This window comes from Balaenoptera physalus (assembly GCF_965194825.1).
Source record: "Balaenoptera physalus genome assembly, chromosome: 21".
Classification (NCBI taxonomy): Eukaryota; Metazoa; Chordata; class Mammalia; order Artiodactyla; family Balaenopteridae; genus Balaenoptera; species Balaenoptera physalus.
Genome location: NC_138902.1, coordinates 13,574,389 through 13,597,706, shown reverse-complemented (window position 1 = coordinate 13,597,706; position 23,318 = coordinate 13,574,389). Strand labels below are relative to the sequence as shown.

At 37.9% G+C, this 23,318-nt stretch overlaps 1 protein-coding gene across 1 annotated transcript in view; it reads right to left on the bottom strand.

Moving 5' to 3' along the window:
• Positions 1–3,367: 3,367 nt before the first annotated feature.
• ADAM32 (ADAM metallopeptidase domain 32) overlaps positions 3,368–23,318 on the bottom strand; it is a 209,319-nt gene continuing 189,368 nt past the window's right edge. Inside the window, 5 exon segments of the mRNA XM_082444199.1 lie at positions 3,368–8,456; positions 8,458–8,476; positions 9,266–9,304; positions 11,346–11,384; positions 15,075–15,113. Of these exon segments, the coding sequence (XP_082300325.1) occupies positions 8,261–8,456; positions 8,458–8,476; positions 9,266–9,304; positions 11,346–11,384; positions 15,075–15,113 (332 nt within the window). The 3' untranslated portion in view covers positions 3,368–8,260.

Below are 23,318 nucleotides of genomic sequence, written 5' to 3'. Positions count from 1 at the left end.
GGTTGGCCCCTGGTCCAGTTGGTTGTCAGGCCTTGCCTTGTGCAGAGGCTGTCAGCTGCTGGTTGGTGGGGACAGGTCACAAGGCAGCTGACTGCAGAACCCCAGGGGGCCCCAGGGCTAGTGCTGGCTCACTGGTGGGTGAAGCCAGGTCCTGGGGTTAGTGCCAGTCTACTGGCAGGTAGAGCCAGATCCTGGAGTCTGGTTGCAGGGCCCAGGGATCCCAGAGCTAGTGTCGGATTCCTTGGGGTGGGGTTGGGGGTGTTGTTCCTGACACAGTTCAGTGTGGGGTCTGGAGTGTCCTGAAGCTTGTGTTGGCCTGCTAGTGGGCAGGGCTGGGGCCCAGCTAGTCCCAGGGCAGGGTCTGGCCTGCTTTTGGAGGGCTGGATCCCCCGTCTGTGGGATTGTGGTTTTCTTGCATCTAGTATCTGCCCTCTGGTGGGTGAGGCTGGTCCAGAGGCTAGAACAGGCTCTCTGCAGGGCAGGACCAGGGTCCAGGGGTTTCTGGGACTGGTACCTGCCCACTGGTTGGTGGAGCTGGGTCCTGGGCCCTCTGGTAGGAAAGGCCATGTCTAGAGGGAGCTATGGGCTCAGGAGATCTTAAGGCAGCCTGTCTGCTAATGGGTAGAGCTATGCTCCCTTGCCCAATTAGTTGCTTGGCCTGAGGGATCCCAGCACTGGTGTCTACAGGCTGTCGGGTGGGCCAGATCTTGGCATTAATGAGATAGAGGGAGGATTCAACAATGGCACCTGCCAGCACCAGCATCTATGCGGTAGAAGGAGCCCCTGAGAATGGCTGCTGCCCGTGTCTATGTCCCCAGGATGAGCTGCAGCTGCCCCCTGCCTCTCTAGGAGACTCCAAGACCAGCAGGTAGGTTTGGCCCAGGCTTCTATCAAATTACTTCTTTTGACCTAAGTCCTGGTGCACAAAAGATTTTGTGTGAGCCTTTTAAAACTTTAAAAAAAAATAAATTTATTTATTTAATCTATATCTATTTATTTATTTATTTTTGGCTGCGTTGGGTCTTCATTGCTGCACATGGGCTTTCTCTAGTTGCGGAAAGCAGGGGCCACTCTTCGTTGTGGTGTGCAGACTTCTTACCACAGTGGCTTCTCTTGTTACGGATCACGGGTTCTAGGCATGCGGGCCTCAGTAGTTGCGGCATGTGGGCTCAGTAGTTGTGGCACACGGGCTTAGCTGCTCTGCGGCATGTGGGATCTTCTCAGAACAGGGCTCGAACCCATGTCCCCTGCATAGGCAGGCAGATTCTTAACCACTGCACCACCAGGGAAGTCCCCCCCTTTTTTTTTTAAATGGGAAACATTAGTTCATTGGTAAAGGATTTTATTTCACCATAAAAATGCAAACTGGAATAAACACTATCTCTCCTAAGGCAGGCATTACAGCTATTTTTAAGTATTTCTGAGCTTCACTTGGAGAAGCCAAGCTTGCAGCCTTAAATAGAGAGTGAAGTCTCTATTTCTGCCAGTCCTGTGGGACTCCCAAAATTAATCCCTGCTGGCTTTGAAAGCTAAATGCTCTGGGGGCTCGTCTTCCTGATGCTGGACCCCTGGGCTGGCAAGCCCGAAGTGGGGCTCAGAACTCTCATTCCTGTGGGAGAAACTCTGCAATATAATTGTTCTCCAGTTTGTGAGTCACCCACCCGGGGGTATGGGACTTGACTATATCGTGAGTCCACCCCTTCTACCTGTCTTGTTGTGGTTCATTCTTCATGTCTTTAGTTGTAGAAGATCTTTTCCGGTAGGTCCTGGTCTTTTTCGATAATTATTCTGCAGATAGTTGCAATTTTGGTGTGCTCATGAGAGGAGGTGAAAGAACTCAGGGTCTTTCTACTCTGCCATCTTATAATATTTTTAAAATATTATGTTTTTGAGTTGTTTGAATTCTTTATACATTTTGAATATTAACCCCTTAATCAGGTATACGATTTGCTAACATTTCCTCCCATTCCCTAAGTTATCTTTTTATTTAATTGTTTCTTTTGCTGTACAGAAGCTTTTTAGTTTGATGCAGTCCCACTTATTTATTTTTGTGTCATAAGCAAAAAATTGTTGCCAAGACCAATGTGAAGGAGATTTTCCCCTATGTTTTCTCCTGGGAGGTTTATAGTTTTAGGTTTTATATTTAATCCTTTAATCCATTTCATGTTAATTTTTATGAGTGGTATAAGACAGGGGTCCAATTTCATTGTTCTGCATGTGGTTATCCAGTTTTCCCAAAACTATTTATTGAAAAGACTATTCTTTCCCTATTGAGTATTCTTGGCTCCTTTGTCAAATATTATTGGACCATATGTACAAGGATTTATTTCTGAGCTCTAGATCTGTTCCATTGGTCTGTGTCTACTCTTATGCCTGTACTACACTGTTTGATTACTATAGCTTTGTCATATAGCTTGAAATCAGGAAGTGTGATATCTCCAGCTTTGTTCTTCTTTCTAGGGATTGCTTTGGTTACTTGTGGTCTTTTGTGGTTCCATACAAATTTTAGGATTGTTTTTTCTGTTCCTATGAAAAATGCCATTGGAATTTTGATAGAGATTGCATTGAATCTATAGATGGCTTTGGGTAGTATGGACATTTTAACAATATTAATTCTTCCAATCCATAGACATGGGAGATCTTTCCATTTATTCATGTCTTCTTCAATTGCTTTCATCAAAGTCTTATGATTTTCTTTGTGCAGATCTTTCACTTCCCTTAGTAAATTTATTCCTAATTATTTTATTGTTTTGATGTATTGTGAATGAGATTGTTTACTTCTTTCTCATATATGTCATTTTTAGTACATAGAAATGCAACTGATTTCTGTATGTTGATTTTATATCTTGCAACTTTGTTGGATTTGTTGATCAGTTCTTTGGTTGAGTCTTTAGAATTTTCTTGTATAAGATCATATCTACAAATAAAGACAACTTTACTTCTTCCTTTATGATTTGGATGCCTTTTATTACTTCATATTTCCTGATTGTTCTAGCTAGGCCTTCCAGCACTTAAGAGTGGTGAGAGTGGACACCTTTGTCTTGTTCCTGATCGCAGAGGAAACCTTTCAACCTCTCACTGTTGAGTATATTAGTCTTGTCATATATGGCTTTATTATGATGAGGTATGGTCCTTCTGTATATACAATTTGTTGGCTATTACCAAAAAGATAAAGAGAACAAGTATTACCCAGTATGTGTGTGGAGACATTGGAACTGTGGTACACTGTGGAGAGAATATAAACTGGTACAGCCATTATGGAAAACAATATGGCAGTTCCTCAGAATTAAAAATAGAACACCATATGATCCAGCAATCCTATCTCTGGGCATATATCAGAAGTAAATGAAATCAGTATCTCAAAGAGATATCTGCACAACCATGTTCTTTGCAGCATTGTTCACAATAGCCAAGATATGGAAACAACCTGTGTCCATAAAGGATGAATGGATAAAGAAAATGTGATATAATTACTCAGCCATGAAAAACATGGAAATCCTGTTATTTGTGACAACATGGATGAACCTAGAGGACATTTGCTCAGTGAGATAAGACACAGAAAGATAAATACTGTATAATCTCACTTATATGTGAAACCTAAAATATATAGAAGCAGAAAGTAGAGTGGTGGTTACCAGGGTTGGAGGGTGTGGGAAATGGGGAAGTGTTGGTCAAGAGGTACAAAGTTGCAGTTATGCTGGAGGAGTAAATCTAGAGATCTAATATACAACATGATGACCAAAGTTAGTAATTCTATAATAAAGACTGGAAATTTGCTAAGAGACTAGATTTCAGGTGCTCTCACCACCCAAAAAAGATTGGTACCTATGTGAAGAGATGGATATGTTAGTTAGCTTGACTGTAGTAATAGTCAAGTGTATATGTATATCAAATCATCATGTCGTACATCTTAAATATATACAATTTTATTTTAAAAAAGAAAATATAAAGCAGGAAATTCTGGAAGCAAGAGAAAGGCTGAGATCCAAAATTTGAGAATAAACTCATCTAAATCCCTGGCTGACCACTAAACTAGGTATGTATGCAAAAGACCCCAGGAAGCCTGGCAAAAAAAGCAAACAGAAGGATGGGGGTTGAAGATGGTTATTTTGAGACTTTAGCCTGCCATCTTCTCAGTCTGTGGGCTTTCCGAATAAAGTCATATTCCTTGCCTCAAAAAACAAAACAAAACAAAACAAAAAAAGGCAAACAAAAAAGAAGAAAGATGGGGGTCTACTCTTAAAAAGGGCAGAACTGCTCTTGGTGGGATATGGGAGTGTTCTGCACTTTTGACTGAATTTACTCCCCAGCCTTCAAACAGGCTCAGGTGGCAGAAAGTAGGAGCTTTCTGGCTTGAGGTTTCAAAGGTCAAAACTTGGGGCTGTCAAAGAAACTGGAAATTAAAGGAGAAGGGAACTCTGAAAGCTATGGATCTGCAGACAGCTTAAAGCCATCATATACATGATGACGTATATATGAAATACTGTGAAAGGCAAGACTGTGTTGACAGAGAGATCATTGGCTGCCTTGGCACTAAAGGTGGAGGAAGGACTGACTGCAAACAAGAACAAAGGAATTTCTGTGGAGTGATGGAAACATGCTATTTATTGGATGTAGTGGTGATCACATGACAGAATAATTAGCCAACACACATCCATCTGTACATAAAAAACACTCCAGAGAACTCTTGTAAAGAACTATCAGGAACATGTACAAGGCTGTCAGCAGTATCATCTGTGATAGTGGGAGCTGTAAGCAACTTACTTATTAATCACTAAAGAAAATGGAGAAAAATTTTAATAGACGTACAATATGAAATACTGTGTAGCAGTTTGAATGAAATATTTTATAAATATATATTTATAAATATTATAAATAATGCATTTTATATTAATATGTATATACCCATGTGAATTAAATATTACAAACATCAGTATTGATTGAAAATAGTAAAAAAGAATGCATCAAATATGTAGGACATTATCATGATAAAAATACATACCAAACAACACATATCCAAGGGCATGTATCAAGCACATTAAAATGGGGGTATTTGATTTGGCAGATCAGAACTTTAAAATAACTGTTATAAACATGTTACAGAATGTGAAGAACAAAATAGACAAAAAGGATTTAAAACCAATAATTTCAACAGAAGAAGGGAAACTAAAAGAAGAACCAAATGGAAATTCTAAGACTTAAAAAAAATCATTGGATGAGCTTACAGCAGATTGGACACAGCAGAAGAAGGAATCAGTGAGCTTAAGATAGGGCATCAGAAATTATCCAAACTGAATTAAAATAGGAAAAATAATTTAAAAAACAAAACAGAACTTCAGAGAATTATGAGACAGTATCTAATAATCAGGAAAATGTGTAACTGGAGTTCCCTAAGGGAAAAAGAGAATGGGTCAAAAGAAAGATCTGAAGACATACTTAATGGCTGAGAATTTTCCAAAATTGTTGAAAGATATTAAGTAATAGATCCAAGAAGTTACTTGAATACAAATTAGGGTAAATTCAAAGAAAAACACCCTTAAGCATATCATGATCAAACTTCCAAAAACCAAAGATATGGAAAAATATCTTAGGAGTGCCTGGGTGTGTGAGGAGACACATTACAATCCAGTATACCAAAAAGAATAATAACTGAATTCTCATCAAAAATAATGAAATCCAGAAGATAATAGATTAAATACTGCTGAAAGGGAAAAAATGGCAATTTAGAATTCTGTGTGCAATAATTTTATCTCACTGAAAAGAAAATAAAAAAACTTTTCAAGCAGAAAAAAAAAGATGAAAGAAATTGTCACCATCAGAAGCACATTGTAATACTAGAGAAAGTTATCCAAGCTGAGGGAAGTGATCCCATATGAAAACACAGATTATAAGAAGAAATGAAGAGCAACAGAAAGGGTAAACGTGGGTAAATATAAAAAGCCATTTAAAAAATTTGAAAACACTATTGACTGCTTCAGGTGAAAATAACAGCAATGTATAAATGGAATTTATAAAATATGTAGAATTAAATGTAGTAGCACCAAGGGCAGGAGGAGGGAACAGGAACCATGCTGTTGTAAAGTTCTTTTGTTGTTTGTTAAGTAGGAAAATACTAATTCAAGGTAGACTGTGATGAATTAAGGATACACATTGTAACCTCTGGAAGAGCTACCAAAAAATGTTAATAATATAAAAAAGGATAGCTAAAAACCACAGAAAAGAAAAAGTAGACTATTGCTCAATTAACCTAAAAGAAAAACAGAGGGGAAAAAAAACCCCCCAAAAAACAAAGAAATGTGGGACAAATAGAGAACATGTAACAAAATGATAGACTTTTAAAAACCAACAGTACCAGAAATTATATTAAATGTAAATCCTTTTAACACTCCAATTTAAAAACACTGTCTGGCCATAAAAAGAAACAAAACTGAGTTATTTGTAGTGAGGTGGATGGACCTAGAGTCTGTCATACAGAGTGAAGTCAGTCAGAAAGAGAAAAACAAATACTGTATGCTAACACATATATATGGAATCTAAAAAAAAAAAAAGGTTCTGAAGAACTAGGGGCAGGACAGGAATAAAGATGCAGATGTAGAGAATGGACTTGAGGACACGGGGAGGGTAAGGTGGGACGAAGTGAGAGAGTGGCATGGACATATATACACTACCAAATGTAAAATAGGTAGCTAGTAGGAAGCAGCTGCATAGCACAGGGAGATCAGCTCGGTGCTTTGTGTCCACCTAGAGGGGTGGGATAGGGAGGGTGGGAGGGAGACGCAAGAGGGAGGAGATATGAGGATATATGTATACGTAAAGCTGATTCACCTTATCATACAGCAGAAACTAACACACCATTGTAAAGCAATTATACTCCAATAAAGATGTTAAAAAAATAAAAACACATGAAATAAATACATGAAACACAAATAATATACCTAAAACAAATGACATATCAACAAAAATAATTGGCAACTTTAACACACCTCCCTCAGGAAATGATAGAATAAGGGGAAAAAATTAAGAAGATTTTAAAAACAGTGTTAATAAGCCTAACTTGACATTTATATATTTGACAACTACAAAATGCACATTTTTAGTGCACATGGAACATTCACCAAAATAGACCATAGGGTGGATACAAGCAAAACAATAATTTCAAAGTATTCAAATTATGCAGGTATTTTCTCTGACCATGACTGAATTAACTAAAAATCAATAAGATTAAACTGAAAATATCCAAATATTTGGAAATGAAACAACACACTTCTAAGTAACCCATAATTCTGAGATCAAACTAAATATCAGAAAATATTTTGACCTGAATAATGAAAATACAACACATCAAAATTTGTGAAAAGAAGCTAAAGAGATTCATAGAGCAAATATATATCTTTAAATGAATTAGAAAAGGTTTAAAATCAAGGACCTCAACTTTCACCTCAAGAAGCTAGGAAACGAGCAAATTTAAAAAGGCATAGATCAATGAAACAGAAAACAGAGATGCAATAAAGTATCACCATGGCCAGGAACGAAGAGGGGACATACCTTCGGATCCTACAGACATTGAAAAGGATATTATGAACAACTTTATGTCAAAAGATTGACCGTAAATGAAATAAACTCCTTTAAAAATACAACTTGTGAAAAAAAATCACAAGAATAAATGGAAAATCTAAATAGTCCTTTATCTGTTAAAGAAATTGAATCCATAATTTAAAATCTTCCCACAAAGAAAACTCTAGCTTCATTGATGAATTTGGCCAAATATTTAATTGAAAAACTGAACAATTTTATACACTCTTTGAGAAAATGGAAAATGAGAGATATTTTTCCTAACTCGATTTATCAATCTTCATACCAAACTCTCATAAGGGATTAATCTTTGCCCCGGAGACCGAAGCCCAAGCTCTCTGGGTCCTTCTGCCTTCTGGGATTCACCCTGCAGGTCACCCAGCCGAGGGGCAAGAGAAAGATGGTAAGCAGAGAGAGAGGCCTGGAAGGTAAAGCACAGTCCCCAGAAGGAGCACAGCTTCCCTGAGAAGCCCTGGTTCTGTGGTTGTGGGGAGGGTGAGGTGGTCAAATGACTGTATTAACTGAGATCTGCATGCAGCCAGCCAAGTCCAGTGAGAAGGACCCGGAGAAGGAACACAGTCCGCACCCAGATCCTTTCCTGAGTGAGAGCAGTTGATGCAGATCCCCAGCATCTGGAGCCCCAGGCAGTAAATCCGAGTGGGTGGTGGAGAGAGCTGTGAAGAAGAGCTCAGGGAGTCAGTGGGAGCTGAGACTGACTATCTGCAGTCAAGGGACCTGAAATGGCAAAACTGCGCCTCAGGGGTGGAGGAAGAAATAAAAACAGACGCTCCTGCAAATTGGTCCATCTTGGTTTATTGCTTCCTTCAGCTGTGACCAGGGGAGAACAGGCTGCATTTTCATTTCTCAGTGAGATCCCCAGTACTTCTGAAGGAATTATTAGTTACTGTGGAAGAGAACAAAGACACATGTGCTTAGGTATTTAAGTATAACAAATAAATTACCTTCCACTGCAAAACATACAGTTGGCATACTGCCAAGTGAAAAATTCATATGGAAAAAAAAAAAGAATTCTAGGAAGAATTTTTACAATTTTGCTTGTGAAATTATTTAGCTGTGAGTAACTTATTTACTAGCAATTGTGATTTCTGGGAAACCATTGTATTTAATCAGAAGTACTTGCAAATGAGAAAATCTAATATTTTTTCCACATGCAATGAAATGTTCTTGAATATAACAAGTCAAATCTTTGTATGTTTTTAGAAATTTAAATACATATCAATTTTACTTTTTCCATATCTTGGAGCCAATCATTTTTTAATTTTTTCATATAGTAAACAGTGCTTTGGTTTGGGCACTTGGAAACTCATAGGCCTTAAGCATTTTGCCTACAGTGCCTACTGGATAAAGTGGCTTGATTATGAATTCATTTAAAAGACTAATTTACATATCATATACCTTATTAGAGTCAACTCTAATTCCATTCTGTCCACAAGAGCAAGTTCCCAACAAACTTAAGAGAATTTTACTAAACTGAGGAAAAAAGACTAAAAGTCTTTAAAAAATGATTTAAATACTCATTAATAACAAGATTAGTAAAGATTAAAACATTATTTTTGGTGCAGTACTTTATGAATTCATCTAACCAATAAATATTTAGGAATTAGTTGTGGATCATAAATTTCATTTTAATTTAAAGCAAGTTATTTTAAGAGATATTTCCTAATGTACTTGCCTACTGTTAAGTGTTTCACTGCTTTTCTGTGACTTGGAGCTAAATAAATAAGAAAATAATGCTTTTATCATGATACAATACAGTCTGACAAAGATATATTTTTATGGCGGTTTCTTCTTCTTTCTCTTCAAAATTGTGGTAAAAAAGAAATATCTGCCACATTTCTATTTTTATACTCATTATTACCAGAAGTCAAAATCAAATTCTTCAGCCTCTTTTCCTTTTTATATCCACAGATTTCTATTTCTGATCCCCCAACCAAAAGAATGAAAAAGAATACATTGAAGACAAATTAATTGAGTTTAACTGACAAAGAAGATAATACAGGTAGTAAGATTAGGGAGAGAATTCAGTGATAAGAGTGGCACAATTTTACCCCTCCTATCCTTTCCCTACCTCTGCTATTTTATATCTTCAAAACTCATAGTAGATTTTTCCTACTATTCTGACCATGAAACTCCCCTATTTAATACAGTTAGTTCTCTCCAAACAAATAAAGGGATTTGTATATATAGATCTGTGAGTCTACTGGATATATATCCCATCGTATTTCTGGCTTAAAAAATTTTTTTTGTCGTGGTAGTGTTTACCCAAGGGGTTGGTTCTACTAACATCTCGCACTGGTTTTCAAAGTTTTTAAAACAGGGAAAAAAGGAAAATATAATGGGTGCTATAACAGTAAAGCAGAGCAACTACGTCTGCCTAGCTTATTAAATTTAAAAAAAAGAATAATCCAAGAATGCTTTTTTTGGTATATGCTAAACACAAGCTAGACTTATGGGTTAACACTCCAGATTACACTCTTCAAATGCAATATATATTGTTCTACGGATGATGACTATCCCTCAACCTTGAACCACTTCTAGAAGACGATGACTGTGCAAATGACATACTCTGTAATGAGAGATAATGTGAGGGGACAACTGGAGTAGTTATAACGTCAATTATGTGTGTATGTGAAGTTCAAGATGTATGTGATGTTCATTCACTAAGCAAGTATTTATTGAGCATTTACTCTGCTAGGTGCTAACTACAAATTAGTTCGCAAAATACACGTGGCCATTATCCTCAAGCAATTTCAGAGTGTATCGCAAAGTAATGCTTTATTTAGGTAAACAGAAGTTTGGAAGTATTAGAGTGTTTGAGCACTATATCACAAATCCCTTGGTAATGGTGACAGAGTGGAGGTAATAAAGAAAATCAGCTTTTTCCTTCATCCTTCGTTTGGAGAAAATAATATCTATAAAAAGGTAATTATGTTAGGAAACATACAAAAACAACAGAATAAAGGATAGAGAAATGCCAATAGCTTCCCAAATGGAGGGGGTGACTTCATCAGGGACGACAGAAACTATATAACGTGGTGGGGTGTAGCCTGAAAACTTAATCTGTGGGTATGAAGGATATTCTGGAATATCAGTGGATTGAATGTAACTAAAAGAAGACACTTTAAGGAAAAACGCCGGGCGGGACAAGAAAACTAAAACTCTACAAGGGAGAAAAGAAGATTAGCAAATCAGTATATATTAGATGACTTCAGAAGGATCACAAGGCCACATGGGAAACTGAAAACTCAGAGAACCCTTATTAACACAATTGAGGGCTGTAGGACTGAGGTGGGGAATGTGGAAAATGTAGAATTTTAGTGTGTTTATTATAACTGTCTCTTAGATAAACTCCTCCTGATTGGGGTAATAATTCATTCAATTGTTCATATTGAGTTTGTGGGTATAAATGTAATCTAAACAAAACAGTAATATTTCCCTTTGTATTTCATCATAAAACATGCAAAAATGCTCTATGAGTTAGTTTCACAAAATAATTATAAACATCTTGTCTCTCATTAAGACAACTAGCTTTTCCCTATGTATCAAAAGAGTAGGCAAACAATAAAAATTTAATAAACTGAAGAAAAGACTGAGTTAATTAATACTCATTCCCAGAATGGAAAATATTAATAAGTTGCTTTTAGTGTAGTACTTTAGCAATTGTGGCTGCTCAAAAAATATTAAACAATTTTTTGTTCATTCTTATTTTCAACATATACTTACTTATAAGAAACATTTCTTATGTCACTTACATGCTGGTATTTGTTTGGGCACTACTTTCTGAACTCGATCTAAATAAAAATAAAAATGTCCAAAAGTTAATACTAAGAAACCTGCCTACTTTAAGAATGAAGATCAAGCCATTTCATACCAAAACTAACTCTTTTAACACCTGGAGCAGGAAAATAAGTAGCAATCTTATTTACCCAACACCAAGTGCAACACATAGTGCAAAATTTAAATCCTCCAGTGGGGAAACATATCAAGACAGCAGAGATGCATTTTTTTCTTTACCACCTCTAAGCACAGTATATAAGTTTGATTCTGAATGCCTAAATTTGGCCTTCCAGTTACAAGTTAGCTTTTTATTCGTTGACAAGTAAATTGCCACATTTTGCAAATTAACATTCACATTTACTTCTGGGCAAACTAGCAGACTTAACTGACAGAATAAGTTCCCCTTTCTATTCCACAAGGAAAATTTCCCGTTTCTACTCTGCAGAAAAGCTGAAGATAATAGCGCAAAAATTTAATACCGAACTGAGACTGACAACCAGAAAAGGCTCTTTGTCTGTCAGTAAAAAATGAAGAAACGAGAAATTCAGAAAGAAAACAGGAGCAAAAGCTGAATGACTACAAGGGACTCTGAATTACTTGTACCCTAAGGGATATGATTTTAATAACCCTAGCTTGGTAGGAGTTTAGGGTACAGATATTTAGATGTTAGAAAGCTAGAGTGAAGCCCAAGCCTGGTAGTCTTGAATGGAGTTAACAAAAGGTATGGCCACTGGGAATGCAATAGGCAAATTGTCTCAGCCATGTGGATGGAAAAGGATCACCTAGAGATGCAGGACCCCAGACCTCCACCATCTATAGAGGCAGGACCACAATTCCTCAATTTCATTACCCACAAATATGAACTAGCAAGCATAGAAAATATTAAAACATTCATGCCCCAAGGCAGGGAAAGCTGAAACATTTCCCTCTTCCTAACGTATGCCTCTACAACTCGGGGTGTGCAGAGTTCCCATGAGAACAATCATTGCCCCTGAGGATGAGCTTACAAGTCTAAATTACAAACAACTGTGTGTTAAGTGCCCACAGGCACAGCACAGCAGAACAAAAAATTCACATATTGAGATCGATGGATAATATAAAAAACCTTTCATAGAAACGTTTAGGATCTCCACAGAGATTCAGTCAGAATAAGGCAAGAAAAGGATAGCTGTTAAGAGAATGGGTGATTTGGAAACTAATATGAGGAAATCAGTGCCAGAGAGAGACATGAAAAAGCATAGCATATGAAAAGCCCGGTTAACAACTATGGAGGATAAAGTGAGAAGACTCTCCCAAATATAGTCATTTCAGATGTAGAAAAGATAAAGAATGGAAAAGAGGCAATAATTAAAGAGATAATGACTGATTGTTTTCCCAGAATTAATGACCTGAATGCTGGTATCTAAAGACTATATGGAATCCAGAGCAGCGTAAATAAAAACAAATTCTATCCGAACATCTCATAATAAAATAACAAAATGTTCAAGACAAAGAGGAAATCTTAGAAGTCACTTAGAGTAAACACATTAATTGAAAGGGAATAAATAAGTCAATCAGACTGTCAACTGAGGTCTCATCAATGCCAGGAAATGTCACATTACAGCAACACAATACTTTAAAAGAGCTGTGGAAGGTGACTCCCAACCACAAGTCTGTAACTGTCTAAGTTGCCTTTCCAAGATGAGTGTGAAAAAGACATGTTCAGACATTTAACATCAAATGCTTATAATCACAGAAACTAAAGCTAAAAGGGTTATACTTCAGGAAAAAGGAAATTGAAATCAAAATAAAAAAAAAAAAAAAACGGACTCAAGAATGAATAGTGGGAGTTCCCTGGCAGTCCAGTGGTTAGGACTCAGTGTTTTCACTGCTGTGGCCCAGGTTCAGTCCCTGGATGGGGATCTAAGATTCCGCAAGCCATGCAGTGCGGCCAAAAAACTAAAATAAATAAATAAAATAAAATACAGGGTTAAATACCATTTTAAAAAAAGAATGAATAGTGACCAAAGCAATTGGTAAATATGTTGTTAAACCCTAGTAAGTATTCATTTAATATAAAATGATAATAACAATAATAACTGACAAATGGAGGGGGAGTTGTGTAGGTGATCTAATATCCTTCTGTTGTTTAGAAGAAGACTGAAAATATTGAATTTTAGATATTTAAAAAATTAATTAGACCTAAAGTGGTACTAATATAACATATACCGGGATTCATCCCACCTCCCTGCCTGCTTTGACCTCAACAGTCTTTCCCACTGACTTTCTTCCAGAAAAAGATTATTCCAAAAATAAATGACCTGAAAACTATAGTGGATGTTATGTTAGTAAAACATAGCAGTGGAGTCAAGTGACATTCTTTAAATATAAATGAATAAAATTATCCTAAAAATGTTTCCCTGGTGTATACCAAGCCTGAAGGCTAGACCAGTGGATTAACATTCCAAATTATACTACTCTAGTTGAAATGTGTATTTACCTATGGGTAATTCTATCATCCCTTACCCAATGTAGGTGAATTAATATCCTAGGAGAGATGAATTATGTTGACAAGGTTTCAGGATGAGAGATAATATAATAAGAGAGGGAGAAATGGGGGCAGTTATAACATTATAGATATATAGATGGGGTGTGTGTGTGTGTGTGTGTGTGTGTATTTGTCTATGTATCTTTGTGTTTGTGGATTTTTTTTTGGCCTGGTTGCCTGTGTGTGGAAAAGATTAAGTAATCATGCATTCATTCAACAAATATTTATTGAGCACTTACCATAAACCAAGAACTCTGCTACATGCTGGCTATACAGTGCTATCCTCTATGATAACAGAGTATAATAAGACATATGTCCAAGGTGAGGAAAAAGTAACTGTGTTTGAGGACCATAAGATAACTCCCTGATACTGAGAGGATATATAATGAAAATCAGTTTTTTTAGCTTGGTGAGAGTAACTCATGTCTCCATAAGTGTCACTAAAAGGAGAAGATCATAATGTCAAAAGAGAGATAAAGGATAAGAAAAGCAGGCATTGTAATGGAAGAGGAAGACCTCTTCTGGAATAAAAGAAATTAAACAACCCTGTTGTGCAGCCTAGACAGCTTACTCTGTAGATTTGGGTGTGTCTGCTAAGTGTACTTTGGAGGGACCTAGGTAGAATAATCCATCCAAAATTGTTGGATGTAGAAAACTAAACAATTATTGTATTATTATACAGACATATCCACCTTTCAGGAAATGCAAGGAGACCTAATTAAAACTACTTTGTAATCCTGAAAGGCTATGGAACACACAGAATTGTTACTCCTTTACAATCTTTTTCTTCAGCAGATTTTCCCTACGTGACCAGGGTAAGCCCTCATTCAGTTGTTCATGAGCATACATATTGGACTTCTAGAGTCCCCAGTTAAAGAAGTAAACTTCCCCATTTATGAGTTAGCACCATAAACATTTCACCAATCATTTATTCCTTTGTTTCTCCAGAATAAACTCCCAACATACATTAACAAACTGAAGAAAAGAAGACATTGATTTATTTGGACAAAAACTCACTACTTAAGTTAGCAAATACTAAGAGGAATTTTTTTGTGTGTAGTACCTTATCAATTGTTGCTGCTCAATTAATACTTAGCAATTACTTGTTGATTATCAATTTGTTCATCTTATTTTTTAACACATACTTATTTTAAGAAATCCTTTCTAATTTACTTACCTGACAGTATCTGTTTGGCTACTACTTTCTGATGTGGACCTAAAATGCAAGTGAAAATAATGCTTCTAAGTTAATACTTTAAAAAAAGTGTGCCTCCATAACAAATGAGTATCAGACCATTTTGTAACCTGTATTAACTCTTTTATACCACTAATCACCACTAATGCATCATTTCAAAGGATTACTAAGTTACGGTATGCAAATAAGTAACATTCTTATTTACCAATATACCATGTCCATAGAGAATATAAATGTCAAATTCTCAAATAGAGGAGAAAGAAAACAGACTTGTCGCTTCCCAGCTCAGAATATATGCTTGATTTTGAATGCCTGATTCTGGGCTTTAGGTTCTAACCTAATGTTTTACCCACTAGTAAACAAATTACTGTAGGTGGTGATTTAAAACCCTCACTGACTTCTAAACAATCAGGCAGACTGGGCTGACAGGGTAATTTCCACCTCCTATTTGACACACAGAGAAATAGTGAAAAAAAATAACACAAAATGCTAATGAAAATTTAAGGGAAGGAAGCGACATTTCTAATGATAGTCTGAAAAAAAGAGAGGATATAGAAAGCACGAAAGGTAAATAGGAACTAAAGCTGAATGACCCTAGAGGTCGGGGAATCAGTTAGGGAGTGGAGCCCACCTGGAAAACTGGAGCTGACCACCTCCTCTAACCTTGGAAGCCATGAAAGGCCATACCACCCACTAAGTGGAGATTGTATTATCATGAGTCTTAGAGATGCTGCAGGGAGATTGCTTCAGAAGTATAGATGGAAAAGGATCACCTAGAGGCACAGGAATCTTAGGTGCTTAAAATGCTTTAGGGATATGGATGGGAAAAAACATCACATACAGAAAGAGGAATCTTAAGCCTTTACTGTACAGGTTCAGGATACTAATTCATGTGTCCTATGAATTCTAGATCTCCATGTGTAACAAACACCACAAAAGTTTATGACTGGGAGGGGAGTCTGGGGGAGAATGGATACATGTATATGTACGGCTGAGTCGCTTTGCTGTGCACCTGAACCTATCACAACACTGTTAATCGGCTAGACTCCAATATAAAATTAAAAGCTCTTTAAAAAAGTTTATGACTTAGGAGGGTAAAACAAAATAATCTTGACAAGGAGGATTCTACAAAGCAGGATATACAGAATTCTCATGGGACAATCATTGCTGCTTAAGATGGCCTTACAATCAAATAAAAAAGCCAGTAAGAGGTAATGTCCACCTCTTATGGAGTAAACTAATAAATTCATACACTAACAATTACAGGCAACAGGAAAAACTTCAAAAAAAAGAATGTTTAGGATTTCCATAGAGATCAATAAAGGAACAGAATTCATTAAACAAGTAATGACAGAATGAGACCGGCCAAGATGGCAGAATAAAGATATTGAGCTCACCTTCTCTCACACCAAAATCACAACTAATTGCAGAACAACCATAGATGAAAAAGACCAGAACCTACATGAAAAGATCTACAACTAAAGATATGAAGAACGAACCACACGAAATGGGTAGGAGTGGCAGAGTCATAATATAGTCAAGACCCATACGTCCCCGATGGGTGGTCCACAATGGGAAAATAATTACAATTGCACAGGTCCTCCCCAAGGTGTGAGGTGCCCCACATCAGGATGCCCAGCCCAGGAGTCCTGTGCTGGGAAGATGAGTCCCCAGAACATTTGCTGAAGGCTAATGGGGCTCACTTTCGGGAGACCAGAGGGCTGTGGAAAATAGACTCCATTCTTAAAGGGCACGCACAGAATCTCACACGCTCCAGGACGCAGGGCAGAAGCGGTGAGTTGAATGGAGCCTGGGTCAGACCCACCTGCTGATCTTGGAGAGTCTCCCGGAGAGGCAGGAGGCAACCGGAGTTCACCCTGGCGACACAGACACTGATGGCAGCCATTTTGGGGAGCTCGTTCTACCTCGTGGACACCAGTACTGGCAAGTACCATTCTGGAATCCTCTTTCTAGCCTATTAGCCCCAGGACTAGTCCCATGCCCGCCCAACATCCTACAGGCACCAGTACTGGGACAGCTCAGGGCAAGGAAATAATTGGGCAGGGACACAGCCTCACCCACCAGCAGACAGGCTGCCTTAAGACCCCCTGAGCCCACGGCCGCCCCTGGTTATGGCCCTGCCCACCAGAGCGTGCAGGGCCAGGCCCCAAACAGCAGTGCCCAGGCACTAGACCCAGGACCCCCATGGTTCTGCAGCCAGAGACCCTGGGACCCAGCTCGACTCCTAAGTAGGCGGGCACCAGCCCCAGAATCCGTAATCCCACCCACTAGAGAGCCTGCTGTAGACTCAGGACCAGGCTCACCCACCAGCAGGTGGACACCAGGCCCAGGACAAGTGCAGCCCCATAGCCTGTGCCCCCACCCCCGCCACTAGAAGGCCAATACAAGCTTCAGGACACACTGGGCCCTGCAGCCAGCTGTGTCAGGATCTAGCCCCACCCACCAGTGGTCTGACACCAGCCCTGGGACCCCTGGGCACTGTAGGCAGACCCCAAGATTAGCTTTGTCAGTGGGCCAACACTAGCCCCAGGAATGGGCTTCACTCACTGGGGGGTTAGCAACATCTCCAGGATCTCCTAGACCCCAACTCCACCCACCAGTGAGCCAGCACTAGCCTCGGACCCCCGCAGGGTTTCACATCCAGCTGTCTCGCGACCCAGCCCTGCCAACCAACAGCCCACAGCTTCCACACAAGGCGAGGCCTGGCAAGCAACCAGACCAGGGGCCAGCCAAGCCTATAAAACCACTTACTGTAGCCAGCCTGCCACAACAGAAGGACCCACACAGCCCACAAAGGGAGCACCCCTAGAGCGTACAGCTCCGGTAACGAACAGGGAGTGTGCTGCTGGGATACATAGGACACCTCCTACAAAAGGTCACTTCTTCAAGATTGGGAACCATAATCAACATACCAGACACATGGAAATCAAAATAGCAAGTTAGGTGAAATGAGGCAACAGAGGAGCAAGTTCCAAACAAAGGACAAAGATAAAACTCAGAAGAACTAAGTGAAATGGATATAGGCAATCTACCCAGGAAAGAATTTAAGGTAATGATCAGAAAGAGGATCAAAGAACTCAGGAGAAGAATGGATGAACAGAGTAAGAAGTTAGAAGTTTTCAACAAAGAGTCTGGAAAATATTAAGGACAACCAAACAGAGATGAAGAATATAATAACTGAAATGAAAACTACACTAGAAGGAATCAATAGTAGACTAAATGATACAGAGGAATAGATCAGGGAACTGGAAGAAAGAGTAGTGGAAATCACTGATGCTGAACATAAACAAAAAAAAAAAAAAAGAAATGAGAACAGTTTAAGAGACCTTCAGGACAACATCAAGCATATTGACATTCTCATGATAGAAGTCCCAGAAGGAGAAGACAGGGAGAAAGGGGCAGAGAACATATTTGAAGACACAGTAGCTGAAAACTTCCCTAACCTGGGAAAGGAAGTAGACATCCAGGTACAGGAATTACAGACTGGGTGCTTAAACAGCAGACATCTGTTTCTTAAAATTCAGGAGGCTGGGAAGTCCAAGATCAAGGTGTCAGCAAATTTGGTTCCTGGCGAGAACCTATTTCCTGGCTTGCAGGTGGCTGCTTTCTTGCTGTGTCTTCACATGGTGCAGAGAGAGAAGGAGCTCTGGTCTCTCTTCCTTGTCTTATAAGAACACGAATCCTGTCATGGGGACCCCACTTTCATGACCTCATCTACACCTAATTTCAGCCCAAATGCCCCAACTCCTAATACCATCAGATTGGGGGATAGGGTTTTAACATGTGAATTTGGGAAGGGGAGACATTCAGTCCATAAGACTACTTAAAAACTCATTCCAAAACTTAGTACCTCAAAACATTTATTAACTCTCTTGGTTCGGTGAGTTGACTGGGATCAGCTGAGTAGTTCTCATTTGGGGTCTCTCATGAAGTTGTAGTCATGTGTCAGATGGATATCTAAGATAGGTGGATGTTTACATGCTGTCAACTAATGACAACTATCAGCTGGGAGCTCAGTTGGAGCTGTCACCCAAAGTGCCTGCATGTAGCTTCTCCATGTACTGGAGCATCTTGCAGCACGGCAGCTGGGTTCCAAGATAGAGGAATGCAAGAGCAAGCATTCCAAAAGGCCCAGCTGACAGTTACGTGACCTCTATATTAGCTATACATTGGTGATTACATACAGAATCATAAAGAGATTCAACTACTTCTTTTGGTAAGAATCTTTCTTAGGTGGTATTGTGCACTTCCAGTGGAAGGGACGTAATATCTGGTTGTTTGTCTTTTTATGATAACATCCATTGATGATCAAACATCTAGATAAAGTAATTCATCAGGAGTTTAAATTTGCATTTTTCAAAGATCATTCTGGCTAGACTACAAGTTCTCTTAAAAAGAAATAAATGTCACAGTTATGTGCAGCTTTATGAGAATGGCAATCAAAACCAAGCCATAATGATATAAAGATTTATTGGGTATCTCATCCTGGTTTGGTCATTTTAATAGTCTAAAACTAAATAAGTTCAAAGGGAAGAAAAAAAGGAATAAGTTGTTTTGGCATACTCTTTCCCTGATGCTGTTCAATTACGTCAAAAAGAACCTCATTAAAAATTTTTTTTTGAAATAAAACATCAGTCCTTAAAGGTTAACAAAAAATCATTAACCCCACAACCAGGGTAGATAACTGTAGTCTTAATCATTGGGTTGCAAGTACTTGCTTTTTCTTTCCTTTCTCCTTTTTAAAAAAAATTTTTTTAATTAATTAATTAATTTTTTTGGCTGCGCTGGGTCTGTTGCTGTGCGTGGGTTTTCTCTAGTTGTCGCGAGCAGGGGCTACTCTTCGTTGTGGTGCATGGGCTTCTCATTGCTGTGGCTTCTCTTGTTGTGGAGCATGGGCTCTAGGCACACGGGCTTCAGTAGTTGTGGCTTGCGAGCTCTAGAGCGCAGGCTCAGTAGTTGTGGCGCACGGGCTTAGTTGCTCCGTGGCATGTGGGATCTTCCTGGACCAGGGCTCGAACCCGTGTCCCCTGCATTGGCAGGCAGATTCTTAACCACTGCGCCACAAGGGAAGCCCTAAAATTTTTTTTAAACTTAGGTATAGTTGATATACAATATTTTATAAGTTACAGGTGTACAGTATAGTGATTCATAATTTTTAAAGGCTATACTCTATTTATAGTTATTATAAAATATTGGATTTTTTCCCTGTATTGTACAATGTGTCCTAATAGATGACTATAAGGAAACAGAAATACAAATCCAGGAATCAGAGTGTCCCCAAAAGGATAAACCCAAAGAGGAACACAAGACACATTATAATTAAAATGGCAAAAATTAAAGATAAAGACAGAGTATAAAAAGCAGCATGGGAAAAGCAACAAGTTACACGCAAGGGAATATGTATGTATGTACATACATATTAATAAGTACACATTTATTAATAAGTATGCACATATTAATAATTACTTAAATGAAAATGGACTAAATGTTCCAACCAAAATACATAGAGTGGCTGAATGGATACAAAAATAAACCCATATATATGCTGCCTACAGGAGACTCATTCAGTGCTTAAAGACACACAAAGACTGGAAGTGAGGGGATGGAAAAGGTATTCCATGTAAAAGAAAATTAAAAGAAAGTTTGGGTAGCATTACTTATATTAGATAAAATAGACTTTAAAGCAAAGACTGTTAGAAGAGACAAAGAAGAGTATGATATAACAATCAAGGGTTCAATCCAAGAAGATATAACAATTGTAAATATATATGCACCCAACATAGGAGCACCCAAATAATTGAAGCAAATTTCAACAAAAATAAATGGAGAAATCGAGAGTAACACAACAATAGTAGGGAATTTTAACACCCTACTTAGATCAATGAACAGATCATCTAGACAGAAAATCAATAAGGAAATATTAAATGACATATTACCACAGATCAACTTAATAGATATATATAGAACATTCCATCCAAAAGCTGAAGAATACACATTCTTTTCAGGAGTGCAAGGAAAATTCTCCAGGACAGAGCTCATGCTAAGCTACAAAACAAGCCTCGGTAAATTTAAGAAACATTGAAATCATATCAAGCATCTTTTCGGACCACAGCGCTACGAGACTAGAAATCAACTATAAGGAAAAAAAACTGCAGAAAACACAAACGCGTGGAGGCTAAACAATATTCTACTAAATATCCAATGGATCACTGAAGAAATCAAAGAGAAGATTAAAAAAAAATACCTGGAAACAAATGAAAATGAAAACACAACCATCCAAAATCTATGGGATGCAACAAAAGCAGTTCTAAGAAGGAAGTTTATAGTTATACAAGCTTACCTAGGGAAACAAGAAAAATCTCATATAAACAACCTAACCTTATACTTAAAGGAACTAGAAAAAGAAGAACAAACAAAACCCCAAATAGTAGAAGGAAAGGAACCATAAAGATCAGAGTAGAAATATATGAAATAGAGACAGAAAAAAAAAATAGAAAAGATCAATGAAACTAAGAGCTGGTTCTTTGAAAATACACACCAAATTGATAAAAACTTTAGCCAGACTCATCAAGAAAAAAAGAGAGAATCCAAATCAATAAAATCAGAAATAGAAGTTACAACTGACATCACAGAAATACAAGGATCATAAGAGACTACTAAGAACAACTATATGTCAATAAAATCAACAACCTAGAAGAAATGGACAAACTCTTAGAAATGTACAATCTCCCAAGACTGAACCAAGAAGAAATAGAAAATGTGAACGGATCAATAATCAGTAATGAAATTGAAACTCCCAGCAAACAAAAGTCCATGACCAGACGGTTTTACAGGTGAATTGGACCAAACATTTAGAGAAAAGTTAACACCCATTCTTCTCAAACTATTTCAAAAAATTGCAGAGTAAGGAATGCTTCCAAACTCATTCTACAAGGCCAGCATCCTCATGATATCAAAACCAGTAAAAAGAAAGGAAGGAAAGAAGGAAGGAACGAAGAAAGAAAGAAAGGAAGGAAGGAAGGAAGAAAAAGAAAACTACAGGCCAATATCACTGATGAACACAGATGCAAAAACCCAGGACAAAATATTAGCAAACAAAATCCAACAATACATTAAAAGTATGATACACCATGATCAAGGGGGATTTATCCCAGGGATGCAAGGATGGTTTGTTATCCATAATTCAATCAATGTGATATGCTACATGAACAAATTGAAGAATAAAAATCATATAATCATATCAATAGGTGCAGAAAAAGATTCTGGGTACAAAATTCAACTTTCATTTCTGATAAAAACTCTCCAGAAAGTGGGCATAGGGGGAACACACCTCAACATAATAAAGGCCACATGTGATAAGCCCACAGCTAACATCATACTCAATGGTGAAAAGCTGAAAGCATTTCCTTTAAGAAAAGGAAGAAGACAAAGATGCCCACTGTCACCACTTTTGTTCAACACAGTAACAGAATTCCTAGCCATAGCAATCAGACAAGAAAAAGAAATAAAAGGAATCCAAGTTGGAAAGGAAGAAGTAAAACTGTCACTTTTTTGCAGATGAAATGATACTATACACAGAAAATTCTCATCAATGAATTCAGTAAAGTTGCCGGATACAAAATTAATATACAGAAATCTGTTGCATTTCTATACACTAGCAACAAACTATCATAAAGAGAAATTAAGGAAACAATCCCATTTACCATTCCATTAAAAAGAAGAAAATACCTAGGAAGAAACCTACCTAAGGAGGCAAAAGACCTGTACTCAGAAAACTATGGCACTGTTAAAAGAAATTGAAGATGACACAACAGATGGAAAGATATACTATGTTCTTGGATTGGAAGAATTAATATTGTTAAAATGATCCTATTACCCAAGGCAATGTACAGATTCAATGCAATCCCTATCAAAATACCAATGGCATTTTTCACAGAACTAGAACAAATAATTCTAGAATTTGTATGGAAACACAAAAGACCACTGATAGCCAACACAATCTTGAGAAGGAAGGACAGAGCTGGAGGTATCACACTCCCTAATTTCAGACTATATTACAAAGCTACAGTAATCAAAATAGTTTGGTACTGGCACAAAAACAGACATGTAGATCAATGGAACAGAATAGAGAGCTCAGAAATAAACCCACACACTTATGGTCAATTAATCTACAAAAAAGGAGGTAAGAATATACAGTGGAGAAAA